General features: G+C 36.6%; 1 protein-coding gene across 1 annotated transcript in view; it reads left to right on the top strand.

Moving 5' to 3' along the window:
• Window positions 1-18,216, top strand: part of TM9SF4 (transmembrane 9 superfamily member 4) — a 51,875-nt gene that overhangs the window by 13,698 nt on the left and 19,961 nt on the right. The window contains exons 2-5 of the mRNA XM_051979388.1: window positions 9,857-9,973; window positions 11,362-11,461; window positions 16,494-16,662; window positions 16,784-16,913. Of these exons, the coding sequence (XP_051835348.1) occupies window positions 9,857-9,973; window positions 11,362-11,461; window positions 16,494-16,662; window positions 16,784-16,913 (516 nt within the window). The remainder of the gene's footprint in view (window positions 1-9,856; window positions 9,974-11,361; window positions 11,462-16,493; window positions 16,663-16,783; window positions 16,914-18,216) is intronic.

Genomic DNA, 18,216 nt, shown 5'->3' with positions numbered 1-18,216 from the left:
TTCTTATGTTTCTTTGAATTCCTCATCTTCGTTTCTCATACTACAGTAATATTACATTACATTCATAGAGTTGCTGTGGATATTTGGTTAGAATTATATGTTCAAGATAATTATTTTAAAACACTGTGCTAGGCATAAAGCCAGTCAACAGCAAATGTATATTAACTGTGCATATTGAATTTCATATCTATAGTCCTTACTTCTTTCCTAAGAAAAAGGTGTGTTTTCCTATCAGTTCTTTAAGACCAGTATTGTTCCTATTATTATTTACATTGTTATTTTCATTTTTATTTTGTTCTCTTAGTCCTGCTTTCTTTATTTTCTATCACTACATATGTCTTCCCTTATTTCTCTCAATTCTTATTTTTTTAATGATATTTGTGATAAATGGATGATTATTACTATATCTTCTTAAAATCTAAGGTAGGTAACCCATACTTTTCCTACATTTTCCATTGGTCTCATCAGATTGCTTCTTTTTAGGCCACATTCCCTATGACAACTTAGGCAATAAGAGCCTTTTTTATTCCTAATATCTAGAGTGCATATTATTCTACTTCCAGCTTTTTCCTTTTTTTTATCTTAACTCAACAGTGAGTTAAGTCACTTCCTCTCAAAGTTCCGCTCATTTCTTAGGAAACAGCCAGTTCTTAGTTCCTCTTCCTTCATATATCCTTTTTAAAAAAATGAAATTGTCATTAAATCAAAAAAATATTTATTAAGTATTTTGTTATTGCTACTGAGAAAACTCCAGTACATGTCAAGGTAATTGATTTTAGAGGTGATAGTGTTGTAATCTGATATTCAGTTCTAAGATCCACATTTTAGCCAGGACATTGATAAACTGGAGGGTACCCTGAGGAGAGTGACCAGGACAGTGAAAGGTTGGAGAACATACCATATAATTGGAGATGTTTAGCTTATAGAATTGAAGGCATAGGACATGATGAAAAGACAGCATGATACAATGAAAAGACTCCTAGCCTTGCAGCTCTCTACCTTACTCCTTTCTTCTTCCTTTTGCTCACCACAAAGCATCGAATAGGTGCATTAACACATGTTTGTTGAATACAGTATTTCCACTATATGGACAATCTATTAATAGTGGCAGATTTTTACTGCAAAAGGTACTGACAGGAATTCCTTATCAGTAAAGTTGATATTTTCTTTGAGTAGTCCCTTTAGTCTTTGAAAAATACTTTAGTCTTTTTTTGTTTGTTTGTTTTTAGTAATGTCAATGCTATCTATTCTCTTGACCTTGTATTTCTTTCCAGAGCTTATATGAAAATAATTTTATGAGGAGACCTAGAAAGATAAGATTTCCTACTTTCTGGGGGAAATGGGTCATAATGTATAACTGGGAGCTTGTAGAGTCATACATCCTTTGTTACATCCTGCTTGGAAGTGAGCGTTTAGCTCTAGCATCAAAGTAGGGGGAGATAAAATGTATTAGCTGTAGCCTGTTTTTAGGGTAATCATAGAATCTCAGAGTTGGAAGGAACTTCTGAAGTCCCCTAGTCTGATCTTTCATCCACTACAGGAATCCCTTTTACAACTTCCAGAAGAGATAGTCATCAAGACTTCTTCTTGAATACTTCCACTGGTAGTGCACTTACTATGGTAAGGTGGCTCTAAAAATAATTTGGAAGTTCTGTTTTAAATATTCCAATGGAAATGTGATCTCTCTAAAGTGGGTATTCCCTCCAACAATGCAGTTGACAATACATCCATGTCTGTCTGTCTTGTCTATTCGGTGTGATCTTCTTCCATACCTTAATTGGGGGGTGGGGGTCTTCCTGACAATATTCTGACAATACTTAGATACCAATGGAGGCTGTCTTTTGGTTTTTCCACATTCCTACTATGTGATGAGCCCATCCTTTTTTTTTTCCTAATCATACATTCTTTTGATGCTATCCTTTATACTTGTCCCATGTAGTCTCTTGTGATGCATGTAGCCTTTTAATACCATCTATTTCCCTTTACATGATCTTCAACTTCAGTTTTTGAGACACCATAGCATTCCATTACTCATAGCCATTTATCACTGGAAAAATATTGGGGTTAAAAAGATGGGCCTTCCCCAAAGAAGTCACTGACAGAAAGAAAGGTTTCAAATTCAACATAATAGCTATAGCCATCACTTGTAGCAAAGAGCTGGAAACAAAGTAGATTCTCACTGATGAGGAAATGGCTGGACAAAATTGTAATAAATGAATATTCCAGTGTTACTTGTACTCCAGCTACTGTCCTCAACCTCTTCATCCCTCTCCCATTGGAACCTTAGACTCTGATACCAGACCCACCCTAAACTCTGATGGATAAACCCTCACTTTATCTTCTTGGAACTAGATCTCCATGTCATTTCTTAACTATTTACAAACCATGCTGCCATACTAGTATCTCACATTTCTAGTTCCCTTTATGTGTAGGGTTTTTTTGAGCAGAGACTGCTTTACTGGCTTGTGTTTATATCCCCAGCACTTAGCACAATGCCTCACACATAGTAAATGTTTAATACATGTTCAATTACTGCTTTGTAGAAAATGATAAATATATGTAATAGATTAAAGTATTGGAAGATGTGATCTGATGAAAATCAAATTTGGCATATTCAAAAAAGAAAGACCAAAAAACATCAAAACAAAACTAGATGATTTAAAATTATGAGCCAGCTAGCTCTAAAGAAGAGACAGCAGAGGCTTCTCTCCAATTCTTGCAGAGGCAGGAGACTTTGACTGTAGAAAATTTTTTTGATATGTTAACTGATTTTGATATACTGATTGTTAGTCTTATCTTTTAATAAATATATATGTTCTATATATATGTATGTGTTCAATGAGGAGAGGAAAGAAGAGGGATATATCAGGAAATGTGAATGATGTAAAGAGAAAACATTTATGAAAATGTATTTTTTAAAGGTAGACTCTGAAGTTGATTTTTAAAATGGAAACAACCAAGACTAGCATGACTATAGGAAAACAAACATAATAAATTATTGATGGAGTTGTGTTGGTTATAATTATTTTGGAAAAATTTTAAAATAAAACAAGAAGGTAGACTAAATTGTCTATACTCTTTGACCCAGCATATGCTTCAAAAAGGTAAATGACAAAAAGGCCCCAAATACAACAAAATAGTGATAGTTTTCTTTTGTGTGGTAGCCAAAAAAAAAAAAATTGATGTCCATCAACTGGCAAATGGTTGAAATATATAAAGGTAATAATGGTATTACAGCATAAGAAATATGAGAAATTCATATAAAAATAGGAAGACTGTTGATGAAATAATGCACAGTAAAGAAAGCAAAACCTAGAAAACTATGTACCTAATAATAACTGATAATTTCAGTGACATTACTAAATAAGCTATTGTACTTGAATTGTAATAAGTAATCTCAGTTCTGAAGAACTGATAAAGAATACCTTCCCCTGATAGGTGTACTGCAGATATAGAATTCTTTCTCTACTTAGGTGGCTTTGCTTAAATGTTTTCCTTTTTTACAAGGAAGGGTTCAGTGTAATGTATTATACTTTGTTTTTTTAAACTTAAAGAATTTGGACTTTTACTTGTAGGAGAAGTTTGGAAAATTACTGGATAATTTCCCAGAGGCTATCCAGCTTGCTCTTTCTTTTGTTCCCAGTCCTTTTGCAGTGACTATTCTAGATATAAGTACTAAAAGCTGAATTCTATACATTGTCTAGCCAAGTATCATGATAGTCATAGGCAATAGGTATTATTAAGTTTTTGTGTGATATTAGAATATCATGGATCTCATTTAAGAGGCAATGTAATGTTCTGGAGCAAGACAACATGAGCACAATGCCATCCATAATGAGGACTCTCTTGAGAACTTCATTATTTATAGGAATCCTCTCATTTGGACTCTATGCATCCACATCAGTCACTTCAGTTAAATCTCACTTCTTTTCCTCGCTGAAATTGTTTCCTTCTGTGTGTATAAGAATTTCCATCTTGAGGGTTTTTCAACCCTTCTGGGCTGACTTCTTTTATAAAGAATTTTAATTTTTGAGGTCCTAGCTATTAACCCTTTGAAATGTGTTTTCCAAAAATATGTGGTACAAAACTATTGTTCTCAGTCTCAAACTCTAAGAGATTGTTGCTTTCTTTCATAATTACATCATTTCCATCCCAGCAGCCACTATTATCTCCATGTTAATGTTATCATCCTTTCACCTTATCTTTTACTTTTACCCTCACTCTTCCCTCCTTTTTCTCCTCCATTCTTCTATATAATGTATATGTGCATTTATATATCTATATAATTTGAAGACATCATTCATATTCCTTCAAGTTTTCTCTTTTCATAGCTAAGCCTGATGAGGTTTAGATTTGGGGTACATAAATGAAATTAGGGTTTCTGGTGGTCAGGGAGTTAAATGAGGTCTAGTGACAGGTTCGGGGTTCAGGGAATCAAATGGAGGGGTTTGGCTCCCCCTCAGGATTCGGTGCAAGAATAGGGAATTTTATCTTCTGGTGGCGCAGATATTTTCTGTAAAGGAATTTACAGATCCAAAAACCTAGATTGATGAAAGAGGTTTATTATAAGGATTGGAAGTAAGGTTAAAGTCTAGTTAAGGAAATAGGTGAGGGTAAAGAGAGGATGGCACTGGAAACAGTATTCCAGTGGGCAGAGAAATGCCCACTTAATATGCCAAGCATAGGGGCTGGCGTGTTTGGAACCTCTGCAAAGAGAGGGTTTTAGTTTGGCTCTTTTATAATAGGGGGCTTTGGCCACAAGCTGAAGGGGGCTTGTGGGTGGAGTCTTAAGTTGGCTCCTAGCTGAGTTTCAGCTTTTAGCTGGAATTTGTATTGAATTCAGTTGGTTTCAGGACTGAGCTGACTCCACCCAGATAACAAAGATTAAACTGTTTTGTGCTTTGGGGTGGAGTCCCCTCAATGAGACAGAGTTGAAGGAAATTTTCTCCTTTAAGGATTTTTAGAGTTTCAGAGTCCCCTCTTCATTCTCTCATGAAAAGGACTTCTGAAAATGATGTCATTCATTTTTCTTTTGATGTAAAATATAGTACTAAAAATTACTCTATCTTCTTGGTGTCTACTGCATATTTCCTTATAGGAGTAGTTATCTTCTTTGACTGGACTTTTCCTGGAAATGTAATACTTAAGACACTAATAATTCTAGCTCACATTTACAGCACATTCTAAAGCCTTAGAAGTCACCTAGAAGTGTTGGGAACCACTGAGGTTAAATGGCTTGCCTGGGCAGTGCAGCCTAGGTCTGAAGTCAGGAACATGCCTTTTCAGATCTACTATGAGACCCTGACCAAGTCATTGAACCCTGTCTGCCTTGGTTTTCTGTCTGTCAAATGGGCTAGAAAAGGAAATGGCAAATCACTTCAGGATCTTTGCTAAGAAAATCCCAAATGGAACTTCGAAGATTGGGACACCACTGAAACATCTGAACAAAAACGGCAAAGCTAATAGATATTCAGATCAGATATTCTAATTCCAAATCCTGTTCTCTTTCCACTGCAATAGTGTAAGGTTAGTTCTTCCTATTCTACTATACAAATGAGACCTCATCCAAATTGTAACAAGCCATCAAACAGCTTTATATTTATCTTTCTTATGGCATTTATCAGCTCTTGCTTCATATTGTAGATTTATTCAGATCTCATCTGTTCTTCTTCAATGTAAGCTTCCAGAAGTCAGACACAACCACACCATAGCCAATTTCAGGGCCATGTACACAGAATAATAGAATGAATGTCCAAGAGGGAAGAGACCCTATAGAGGCTCTAGACCAGAACTTCTTGAACTTTTTCTACTCATGATTCTTTTTTGCCGAGGAATATTTGCATTGATCATGGATATGTGTTATATAAAATAGGTATGCAAATCAAACATTTACTGATAATAAATCATAATTTCTCAAATCCCATGTTCAGTTACACATCCCTATATGGGATCGCAGTCCACATTTTAAGAAGCTTTGCTCTAGATCAACCTGTCACACTTCTGAAAAGGAAATTGATATTCCAAAGATTCTCCAAAGGGAATAGAGAGCTGGGACTAAAAGCCATCATAGGTGCTGAATTAAATAAATATTTGTTGAATGAAGCTTCAGGAAAGCATTCTTCAGCTCATTATAGTTCAGTCAGTAAATCAACAAGCATTTATTAAACATCTACTTTGGCTGGAGATACAGAAACAAAAATGAAATAAAGTTGTTAAATTCTTTAGGGGAAGAAACAACTTAACTTGCACACAAATCAATATAGGCAAAATAAATGTAAAATGAATATGGAGATAGTCACCTAATAGCTAAAAAGATCAAGAAGGGCTTCATGGATAAGGGACACTTGGCTGGGCTTAAAATGATTCCTGCCCTGTATCCAATGTTTTAGCCTTCTCTGACCTCCCCATAATACTTCTTTTGTTCTATTTTTATTATAATTATTTCTGCATATATCTCCTTCCTCCTCAAAATTCAATGAGTAGAGTTTTGAAGGAAATGAAGGATCCTAAAAGATAAAGGTGGGGAAGAGTTAGCCAGACACTGAGATGGGAGATGGAATGTCTTATAAGAAATCTTCCTACCAATTTGAACTATTCAAGGATGGAATGAAACTTGGCTGAACATTCCTTACTGGCAATATTGTGAATGGGATGAACTCTTCTTAGAATTGTTGCATTAGATAATCTTAAGGATCCCTCCAATTCCTAAATTCCTTGATTCTGCCCCTACGACCATGGAGAATTCTTTTTTCATATTCTTCTTGGCAATAATCCTTTAAGTATTTGAAGATAGTAATCATATTACCTATGATTTTTATTCCACACAAGTGTCTATTATCCTAAACGTCGTCCTTACTTTTAATTTTTTCTTGTTTCATACTTAACTTTTTTATTTTTAATCATCTAACAAGTATTTATTAGGTTTTATTAGGGTACAGCACACCCAGTAGGTACATGAAGTATGGTTAGTATTTGGTTGCCTTTCATTCTCAAAGATGACCAAAATGATATCACTATATTAGAGACAAGTTAAAGTGTGTCTGACTGTTGTTGATCAGACTGATACAAGCTGGAAATACTCTGCTGCTACAGGTTGGACACAAATAGTCCATATGAACATTTAGGGTATCTTCTCTAACTTTGCGTACCTTGTGTTTCTTTTCCTGATGAGGGCATACCACGTTGGATGGTCCTATGCCAGCGTCTCCATTGTCATACTAAAGTTCTTAAGAGATACCGTGAGAGTGTGCTTGTATCATTTTTTTCTGAATGCCTTTCGAGTCTCCATAAAATAATTTTTTTGGTAAGCATACATTTGGCATTCGAACAATGTGGCTAGCCCAACAGAGTAGTGCTCTCTGCTGTAGAATTGGAATGCTTGGCAGTTTAGTTGGAGAAAGGCCCTTCAGAAAGTTAATGTTATCTGGCCAGATAATCTTCAGAATCTTCCTAAGACAATTTGAATAGAAGCAATGCAGTTTTCTGGCATACCACTGATAATACTGTACAAGTTTCATTGGCCTATAATAATGAGGTCAATGCAGTGGCTCTGTTTGGTAGTCAGTCGGATAAAATGGACTATATCAGCTTCTAATTAGCTGTATTTATTCTCTTTAATGTCAAGGCATACTTTCATCACCATCCTTACCGATAAATTTTTATGAAGTGCTTATGCATCTGTGCCCATCTTTGAATTAATTGCACTTGATCTCTGACCTGTAGAGATTCATATAGTATAGAAGGTCATAGGATTTAGAAGTGGAGGGGACCTTAAAGACTATACATAGGAACTTCCAAAAGAAGTTAAGTAATTTGTCCAAGATTAGTAAGATGCTCTTCCTGCCTTCATGAAGTTTATAGTCTAAGAGGGAAAATGAGACATATATAACTGTAATGTGAAATAGCACAGACAATTCAATGGCTATTTACCTTGTAACTATTTCATAATAGGCCTTGGAGTTACAAAGATAAAAAGCAATATAGCTTTGCCCTTAAGAATTTTACAATCTAACAGGAGGAGAAAAGTATACAGATAATTATATTACAAGGTAAAAATGAGATGAGGATAAAGAAGAGATCCAGACAAAGTGCTTTAGAAAATATAAAAGTATGAAGATGCTTGTTTGTTATATGAGGGGCAAGAAAGAAAAAATCATGTTTTCCTTGGAGGATTGTAGGATGGGTAGGATTAGGAAAAGCTTCATGACTAAAGGAATGTTAGTGCTGTGTCTTAAAAATCCTCGACTCAAGATGAAGAGAGAAGTCTAGGAAAGGATATTTCAGCCTTTCATCACAATAAGCTTGTGAGGCTATTCTTAATATTAATCACTTTTTTATAGTTGAGCCAACTGAGTCTTAGAAAAGGGCACATGACACTTGCTCAAGGTCATAAAACACTTAATAGTTCATAAATATTAGAGGTGGATCTTCTGCCTCCAAATTTAATGTTTTCTTCTCCCCTTTCCCTTCCCCTCTGCCCCAACTTCACCATATTATCTCATAATAAATTGTTGGTAGAAATAAGACTTCTAGCAGGAACCCAGAGAAATCTAGTTTTCTTGAAGCATCAGGGAAATGAGATTGCAAGAAGAGACTAGATAGGGTGATACCAAATTGTTTTGCATTGAGAATGTCAAGCCTAGGAATAGAGAGCCATGTGAGTGTTTTGAGAAATACTTTGGTCAGATTTGTGCATATGGAAGATTATTCATATATTTACCCGATTAGACAATATGATACTGATGTAGTCAAAAGGGAGGTGCTTATTAAAGGTAAAAGGCATAATTATTATTGGTGATGAGGGAAAATAGCCATAGAATTTCTGTGACTGGATGGGACAGGGTGAGGGGAAACAGGATTCATAACGGGATTCATTTCTAATGTGAAGCTAAGCAAGTTTTATAGAGAAAGTAGGATGCTTCTTCAGAGTAAGGATTATATTGTTTTTCATCTTTGTGTCGTCAGTTTGGAGAAATGGTGGGAAGAATTGGTGTACATCATCAGTGTGGAAACTATCTCCATCCATATAGGTTGATAACATCTTTGTAATTTGTAGAATTCAAGTCACTTGCCAATGGTCTTATCACTATCATATGTGTCCATATTTACCAAGGAAGACTGCGGCCTTTCTTATTCTTTTTCTACAACGTTACTCTGCCTCATCTCTCCAATATAGTAGATGACTAATAAATAAATGTTGGTCAGATTGAATTGAATATCTGAATTCTGATTTGTTTAAATGATAGCAGAAACACTTTGTCAGACTGATGGGATTCCAGGTATTTTTTGCAAATATTCAAAAATATCTGAAGAAGACAGCTTCCTGGGGAAATAAGACATTATTCAGTGTTTTTTTCTGCTAGGTCAACTGGTTCAAGAAGAGGAATAACAGCGAGATATCTGGCCTCTATTTCTAGCCTTATCACTCATTTTTCATTTTGGTACCCTTTTCATGGGAAGAAAAATGTCTTTTAGACACTGGAAAACAGCAAATATAAAATGATTTGGTCTTCACAGAGAAAAATATTTTATTAGTGGCTAGGATTGATTTAGGTTTAATTTTGGTGACTTTATTTGTCCATCAGATGATGATCCCTCTTCAAGCTATCCAAACATGATGAAAAGAATATTGGATGTAAAATTATAAAACTTGAATTATAAGTATAACTGTTAAAGTTATAAAATTTGAGCAAGCTTTGCTACATATCACATATATAATATTGAACATCAAATGTTTCTGTCCCCCAATTTCCCCATCACAGTGAGAGATAGATTAAATAATGGTTTAGTTCCCCTCAGCTCAAAATCCTATGATCCTTCCTGCTTCATCCAACCTGACTTTTCTTCTTCCTGAAAGGGCTGGTTGCTGCCACGAGCCCTCGGACTTCTCTCACTTGTTTGTGGAACAAACTCCTTCTATGTCCCTGGGGTTGCACCAATCAACTTCCACCAGAATGACCCTGTAGAAATCAAGGTAAGTGTATGCTATGCTTACAGAGAGAGAAAGAAGGAACAGGTGGGACTGAGAGAATCTTTGGGTTAACAAAAGAATTCTTTACTCTTAGTTAAGAGAGGAGGGTGCTAGATGTGCTACTTGCTTTTACTTTGGACTGCCTTCTCATTTCTCTAGTGTTTAGACCAGGTAAATGGCTATCCTGACCTCTTTATGTATCTAGATGGTAATGCACTCACTAGGCCTGGAGTTCTTTAGTGCAGTTTAACTCATTTTAGTGTTGGGGGGTTTTTGGTTTTGTTTTATTTGGGGGAGGGAGGGTTGTTTATACTATGGTTTAGTCACAAGTGAGAATGATTCCTATTGCTGCTACTGTATTTCTAAACTCCCTCTTTGTTTCAGTTTTGCCCCAAAATATTGCTATAGGAGAGTAGTTTTATCTAATGAATAAAGAAGAGACCTTGGATTTATTCTTAGTTCTTCCATCTCCCTTTATGATCTTGGTCAAAGCAAAGTACTTAACTCCTGTGTGCTTCAGGTTCTCCACCTGTAAATTTAGGGACAATAATATTTGCTTTCTCTATAACTCAGAGGTTGTCAAAGAGATTGTCTTTAGTGTGATAAAGTACAATTTGGTATTCTTATTAAGTACATTTTATTGAGTAGATTCACTCATTAAGTACATGATATTCTAATGTTCCCTCCATAAAAGTACTCCCTCATCATAGCATGAGTTCTTTATATATAAAATGATTTGGTGGAGGGCGAGCCCTGATGCCTGGTATGTTTATCCTCCTCCATTCTTACTACTAACCTCCCTGACTTCCTTTAAGTCCCACTTAAAATCTCACTTCTTACTGTTCCCAATCTTTCTTAATGCTTTCCTATTATTTTCTGTTTATCCTATATATAATTTGTATGTTGTCTCCCCCTTTGGATTGAGAGCAGGAACTATCTTTTATTTCTTTTTGCATCACCAATGCTTAGAAAGTTGCCTGATACATAGGAGGCAATTAATAAATGTATGTAAATTATGTAAAGCCAAGGGAAAAGCACTTGCTTGTCTAAATGCAAAGAAGTTTCATCCCCTAAGTGTTGGCCACCAGAGGATTTTGGCAGGGAGGGGTTGTCATAGCAACTCATAGAACCATATATTAAGATTTCAGGGGTTACAGTTTGCTTCCAGTAGAATACATTATATATGGCTTTGCAAGGACTCAAGTCTGAATGTCACATTTGATTTTTGTAAAGTGGATATTTGCTATCATTCTCCCCTTGGAAAAGGTTAGTTGAGAATGTGCCAAGGGTTAGAAAATATTGAAAATCCTTTATCTGGAAGGAAGAGTACTGTAAATCCTATTGGTTTGTCTGATTTTAGGATGATGCCCTTTATATTTTCTTCCCTCCAGGCTGTGAAGCTGACCAGTTCTCGAACTCAGTTACCCTATGAATATTACTCACTGCCCTTCTGCCAGCCCAAGAAGATAACATATAAGGCAGAGAATCTTGGTAAGCCTTTCCTTCCTCCTGATAGCCTGCTCCAATGAGGCATTAGAGTCACTTTCTCTCAAGTCTTTTCTCTTTAGCTATTTCTGGGTCCCTCAGTCAGATGCTGGTTTTCAGACTGAAAGAATAATTATCCTAAATCTAACAGTGAACAAAGTTGGAACCAGAAGTAATACAATGTGCCTCAGCATGTGTCTTGGCTGCCCACATCTGCTCCTGTCCCAGTAAAAGTTGGTATACTGATCACTCAATAGGTAGCTCCCTGCAACTGTTTTAAATATCTTCCTTACTAACCTTCCATTCCCTTCCCACTCTAGGAGTAAAATGAAGAGAAAGTGGAGATGGGAACTGGTATGCTGAAAAGAGTTTGTCTTTTGTAATCAGCTTGTCATCCTCTGGATGAACAAAACCCTTATCCTTCCCAAGCCTGACCTCTTCCAAACTGCCCCACATTCCAAGATTGCCTCTGGCTTCTCTCCCCAGGTTCTCTCTTTCTCTTTTAATTGTATCACCATTCTCATAGTTTATCTAGGCTGGTGACCAGAATTACTCTTCTACATCTCCCCATCTTCAACCTTTCCCTATACTACCTAAGTAGGTATTTCATTTCCCCAAGTCCTACCTTTACTATACATTTACCTCTCCCAAGTTACCATCTCTACAATATCTCATCCTGTACCGCCTTCTGCCTTTTCCTCCTATAACTACCCTAGTTCAACATCTTGTTTCTTCTTTCCTGGTCTGTTTCAAAAGTTTCTTATCTGTTCTCTTTCCTCTCCAATCCATCCTACCCAAGTAATCTTTCTATAAGGCACTGTCATAATTGTTACCTTTAAAAAAATTTTTTTTTTTTAGTTTCTCCTCCTTACCTACTAAATAAAGTGACCCTGTCACTTTACTGGACAGACACACTAATTCAACACTGACAGATCTGTGAACTGTTGTTTTTTTTTCTTTTTAATATTTTGTAATTGTAGGGAAAGTTAGGCTCTACCCCATCTATCTAGCCATCTATTTTGTGTGCCAATCAGACTAAACAACTCTTTTCTTCTTCTTTCTTTTCCTTTTTTCCCATCTTTGTTGAAGGATCCTCTTATCTCATTCCATATCCATACGTGGAACCTACTCCTTCACTTCCCTTAAGAGATTTCACTCAGATATCATCTGCTGCCCAAAACTCTCCACTTCCACTCTTTCCCCTATACTTCCAGAAGAAGGTGCTTTATTTAGGCCCTCCCCTGGCTCTCTTCTAATGCTGTGACATTCCATCTTCATCAGAGGAGCACTACTTCCCCCTCATGTGAGAGTGTGACCTTCTTGAGGACTGTGACTATATAATTTTATCTTCTTATTGATAATAACTGACATAATATTTTAAGATTTGCAGAATGTTTTGCATATATTATCTCATTTGAGCCTTACAATTTTGTAGATAGGTCCTATAGATATTATGGCCCTTATTTTACAGATGAGAAAACTGAGGCTTAAAAAAATTGGGTGACCCATAATCTCCAGGTTAAAAAAAATATTTCAACTCTAGCACTATATACTCTATACCATGCTGCCTCTTTCATTTTGCTCCACATATCCCCCATTCTGGATGCAATGGTTTCTACCTAGTTAGCATCTGATAAATATTTGTTGAGTTGAACTTGAAAAAGATCTTGAATAGTAGCTAAAGGTTCTGTCTGGGACCACGTTGAGTTCAGCATTTTATCTGCAATTTGCAAGGAGACATAATATCAGTGATGATGAATTAGCAAGTGAAACAAAACTAGTATGTTTTGGTGACAGAATTGGGATTCAGAAAAGCCTCTAAGTTAGATAAATAAACTAGCTTAATTAATTTAAACTAAAAAAATTAAATTAAAAAATAAAAATTAATTAGTTATTAAGTCTAATACTAAGGTTTTAAAAAGTATAAGATAGGGGCAGCTAGGTGGCGCAGTGGATAGAGCACCAGCCCTGAAGTCAGGAGGACCTGAGTTCAAATCTGGTCTCAGACACTGTCTAGCTGTGTGACCCTGGGCAAGTCACTTAACCCCAATTGCCTCAGCAAAAAATAAATAAATAAATAAAAAGTATAAGATAAATTAGATATGACAGTGTCCATCAGTTCCTGTTTAAAAAAAATCTGGGCATTTTGGCTCACTACAGTGGATCATCAATGGGATATAATATCTGTTGTCTCTTAGACCCATCATACAGGCAAAGATACTAAAAGAAGAATGGTAAAAGAGAAATAGTCAGTGTTGAATAGACATGCTAATTAACTGCTGACAGATTTGTGAATTGACTTAGGTGTTCCTCTTAACAGTTTGGAATTATGAAAAAAGTTATAAGTATATCATACTCTTTTATCTGTCCATCTTACTGTTATTGTTTTTGTTGTTATTTCAGTATCTGATTCTTTGTGACCCCATTTGGGGTTTTCTTGGCAAAGACACTGGAGGGGTTTGCCATTTCCTTCTACTGCTCATTTGATAGATGATGAAACTGTGGCAAATAAAGTTAAGTAACTTGCCTAAAGTCATACAGCTAGTAAGTGTCTGAGGCTGGATTTGAACAGGAAGATATGCTCAGCCCTCATCCACTGTGCCCCCTACCTGCCCTATAATTCTTACTAGTGGGTGTCATACCCTAAAGAAGTTGATAATTCCTATATATGTCTTAGTGTTCTTAGCCATATTTATTATGGGAACAAAACACTGAAAACAAAAGAAGTTTCCATTGATTATGAAAAGACTGAACAAACTGTGAAATGAGAAAATCATGGACTATTATTGTTCCTTAAGTACAATATTTGGAGAATTCAGAAAAATGTGGGAAAATATATATAAACTGATGCAGAATGATGAAAGCAGGACCAAAAGAACTGTGTACATAATGATTGCAGCATTGTTAAGTGAAGAAGCAACATATTTCAACTAAAAGGCAACAGATTTCACGTCCAATATTGTGACTAGTGTTAAAATAATCAATTCTTCAGAGTCATTATGATGACTATATTAGATTTTTGCTAGAAATGTACAGGGGGGAAATTTATGGGGAACTGGTTAATGTGCCATAATAAACTATATCAATTAAAATATAAGGAAGAAAGAGCAGTTAGGTGGCACAGTGGATAGAGCACTAGCACGGAAATAAGGAGAACCTGAGTTCAAATTTGGCCTCAGACACTTAACACTTTCTAGTCACTTTTGTGACCCTGGGCAAGTCATTTAACCCCAATTGTCTCAGCGCCAAAAAAAAAAAACAAACAAACAAACAAACAAACAAACAAAAAAACACATAAGGAAGTAGCTAATAGTTGCCCCTGCAACCTCAAGCGAGCCTGGATCTCTACTTTGTGATTATAAAGAGGATTATTATTGTTTTTATTTTACCAAGAAGATTCCTATATTAGCTATGAGATTTGACCAAAGAATCTGAAATACTTTTTAACACTTAAGATTCTGTTGACCGTCACAATGCTTTTCAGCTGGCAACCAATGTTATTAAACAAATTCACACTAAGGTGGGGATTGCCTCCCTTGTATCATCTGCTGTTGTTTACTTGTTAACTGAAATGAGTCTTTTTAAGTGGTGGGCTTTTAAGTAGAATATATGTTTGACTTGGGAGAAAGGAGGGGCATTTGTTGTCTTCTGTTTCCTCCTACATGGGAGGAAGGAAAGAACAAAGGAACTGAGTATAATAGAATCAGATTTTTAACTCTGGGGGATTCAGGTACTTAGCCTCCTTCTCAAGAAGAGAACACCCATGGTCTGGTGTTTTTGGAACCTTTCGTCACCAGGCACTACCACTTCCAGGTATTAGAATCTAAGGTGGGACAAATACTAGTGTCTTGAGGTCAGCTAGATGTGGCAGCATTCAATAGGATTGACTAAAAGATAGAAAATAAGATGTCCTCGGCCTCAAATTAAGGAGAAGAAACTAATGAAGAAGGGAAAGGGGGATAGTTGTTTCTCTGGTTAATTTTTCCTAATTTCCTTGGCAAGGGAAAAGGCTTGAGAGTCCCAAATACTCTTTGGGTCTCTTTTATTTCCAGAATTTCCTATTAATTTTTTCCCTTCTGCCCATAGAAGTAGGAAAACCTGTATGTAAGTCTTCCTGACTAATGTCTCCAGGGATCTTGTGAGAGACCTCAGAGAAGTTTCTACTTTCCTTTTCCCTAGTTGCTTAAGAAAGGCTTGCCTTGGCTAGTTAGTTGTTATAGTGTTATAGTGTTATAGTATATATAGTCTATATATAGAATGTTATAGTTATAGCCCTGAAGTAAGGAGGACCTGAATTCAAATGTGGCCTCAGACACTTAATACTTCCTAGCTGGGCAAATCACTTAACCCCAGTTGCCTCAGAAAAAAAAAAAAAAAGAAGAAGAAGAAGAAGAAAGAAAAAAAAAAAATGTTTGCTTCGAGTGTACAAAAAGTAATACTAATGACAGCAGGCTATTTACCATGTATGTAAGTGTTACGGAATCAATTAACCACTAATGTGTCTATCCACTATCCACTGCTCTGTTATGAAACATATTTTGTATTATGACCATCATTGAATATGCTGAAATGAATTTTATCATTTTTATTTAATCGGGACAATAAATTCTATTCTCATATATTCAGTCTTCATAGTTTATTATTGCTCATGTAGCATAATCATCAGCTCGCAACAGAAAAAAGTGATAATGCACAATGAACTGGACTGCCCCATGTCAAAAAGAGACGTGACCCAATATGTTCTTGTTCTTGGTACATTTTCTGTTTCAAAAAGTGATGTTTGTATTATTAAACTTTTCTCACTTTTCCCTTATCTTTTTCCTTTCTTAAAGGAAGAAGTTTAAGTAAATAATGGGAAAAAGTGCTGGACCTGCCTCAGAAGCAGAAAATAATCTCTATAAAGCATTTATATGTTACATTTATCTATTATTACAAATTCACGTTGTCCTTAGGGGATAGAGAAGAGCTAAGCCTCTGTTGAGATCAAGCAGGTACTCTATGATGGACTGCTTCTCTCTGTGTCTCTTTCATGTGGTAGGAGAGGTGCTGAGAGGGGATCGGATTGTCAACACCCCTTTCCAGGTGTTAATGAACAGCGAGAAAAAATGTGAGGTTCTGTGTTACCAGCTCCGAAAGCCGGTGGTGCTGACAGTTGAGCAGAGCAAACTTGTGGCTGAACGCATCAATGAGGATTATTATGTCCACCTGTGAGTGACTTTCCTTTTCCTCCTCCTTCGCTTCTTCCTTCTCCTCTTTCTCCTTGCCCAAGAGGATTGCCTTCCAGTTGGGGCAGACCTATAGGGATTGACTGGGGATTTGCCATTTCAGCATTGCAGATAACTTACCTGTGGCCACTCGGCTGGAACTGTACTCAAACCGCGATGATGAGGGCAAAAAAAAGGAGAAGGAAGTGCAATTTGAACACGGCTACAGGCTAGGCTTCTCGGATGCTACAAAGGTAAACAGGTTCCAAGTGCTCAGGAATTTCTTTCCACAGCTTATATTCATAGGATGCCAGGTAGGGATCAGGAAAGATTGATGTTAAAGACTAAATCCATAACACAGAAAATTCAATGAGGGATCATCTATACAGAGTAGAAGAGACCATCTAGTCCAGTGACCCCATATTATAGGAGAGGAAACTGAGTCTCAGAGAGGGGGTTCTCCCATACCTAGTAAATGGTGAAATTGGTACTCAAATCCGGGGTTTCTGGTTCACAGCCCAAGCCTCTCTCCTTTACCCATAACTATGCAATCTAAATAGTGAATTATTATAATTGAATTTGACTTATTGAAAGTCTGCTGTGTGCTGAACATTGATAGAAGCTTAAGGAGATTCAAAGAATTACAAAACCCTGTCCATTCATTAAGGACCACTCAGTCTAGCTAAGGGATCACTTTCATGAGTCAGAGGTGGAAGAGTACCCTGTAATCACGGGATAGGTTGTGGAATTGGATTGGGTTAGACTTGGAAAGATGAGCTGGAGTGCAGTGACAAGAGAGAAAGAATTCAGTTCTGGAAGAAGAAGGACTCTCTGGTGGGGTAAGACGAAGCAAATCCATCTAGCTGGAGTTCAGGTAAGAGAGGGATGGGGAAAGCTTAGAGAGAGAAACAGGACGACATTAAGGAGGTAGGTTCCTGAAAGCCTGGTGAAGGACTTTGAAATTTTTCCAAAAAGAATAGGGACCATTGCAGGTTTTTGAAGAGGAGAGTGACATATCCCAGGAGGCATTTTAGGAAGGGCAATGTAGCTGGACTACGTTGAAAGATGGAGAGGGTCTAGAGTCAGGAAGATCAATTAAAGTATTTTTATTTTTGTTTTTAACTGGTCATCCTGTCAGTCTTCTCACCAAATGTTAACTTCTGCAGGCATCTCATTTGACTTTCCATACATGAATCCATTATTTCCTCAGTATGCGAATCAGACCACAGGTGGTCTTCTGGAGATGAAGCCTCCCTGAATTCCAACAATAGGCTGAAACTAAAGTGATAGATACAGTGTGTTGCTGAGCCTGTACATGCCTTTTTCACTTGATAGTACTTCCTAGTGACTTGTGCTCCTCCCAGTGTGTTGCTCTCTAGCCCCTGGATCCTTCCTCCTCTCCCTAAAAAGAATGTTAACAGAAAATTTAGATAGGGGGAGGGACTGGACCTGGGATTCCAGTGGTATTGTGAACTCCCAGGTGAGGGAATTCCTCTACATAATTTATAGTCTTAGAGAACTGCTTAGAAAGCTAAGACACTGAGTGATTTGCCCAAG

The sequence above is a fragment of the Antechinus flavipes genome, chromosome 2 (genome assembly GCF_016432865.1).
Source record: "Antechinus flavipes isolate AdamAnt ecotype Samford, QLD, Australia chromosome 2, AdamAnt_v2, whole genome shotgun sequence".
NCBI lineage: Eukaryota > Metazoa > Chordata > Mammalia > Dasyuromorphia > Dasyuridae > Antechinus > Antechinus flavipes.
The sequence above is the reverse complement of the archived record's forward strand: the minus strand, read 5'-3'. Positions and strand labels throughout refer to the sequence as shown.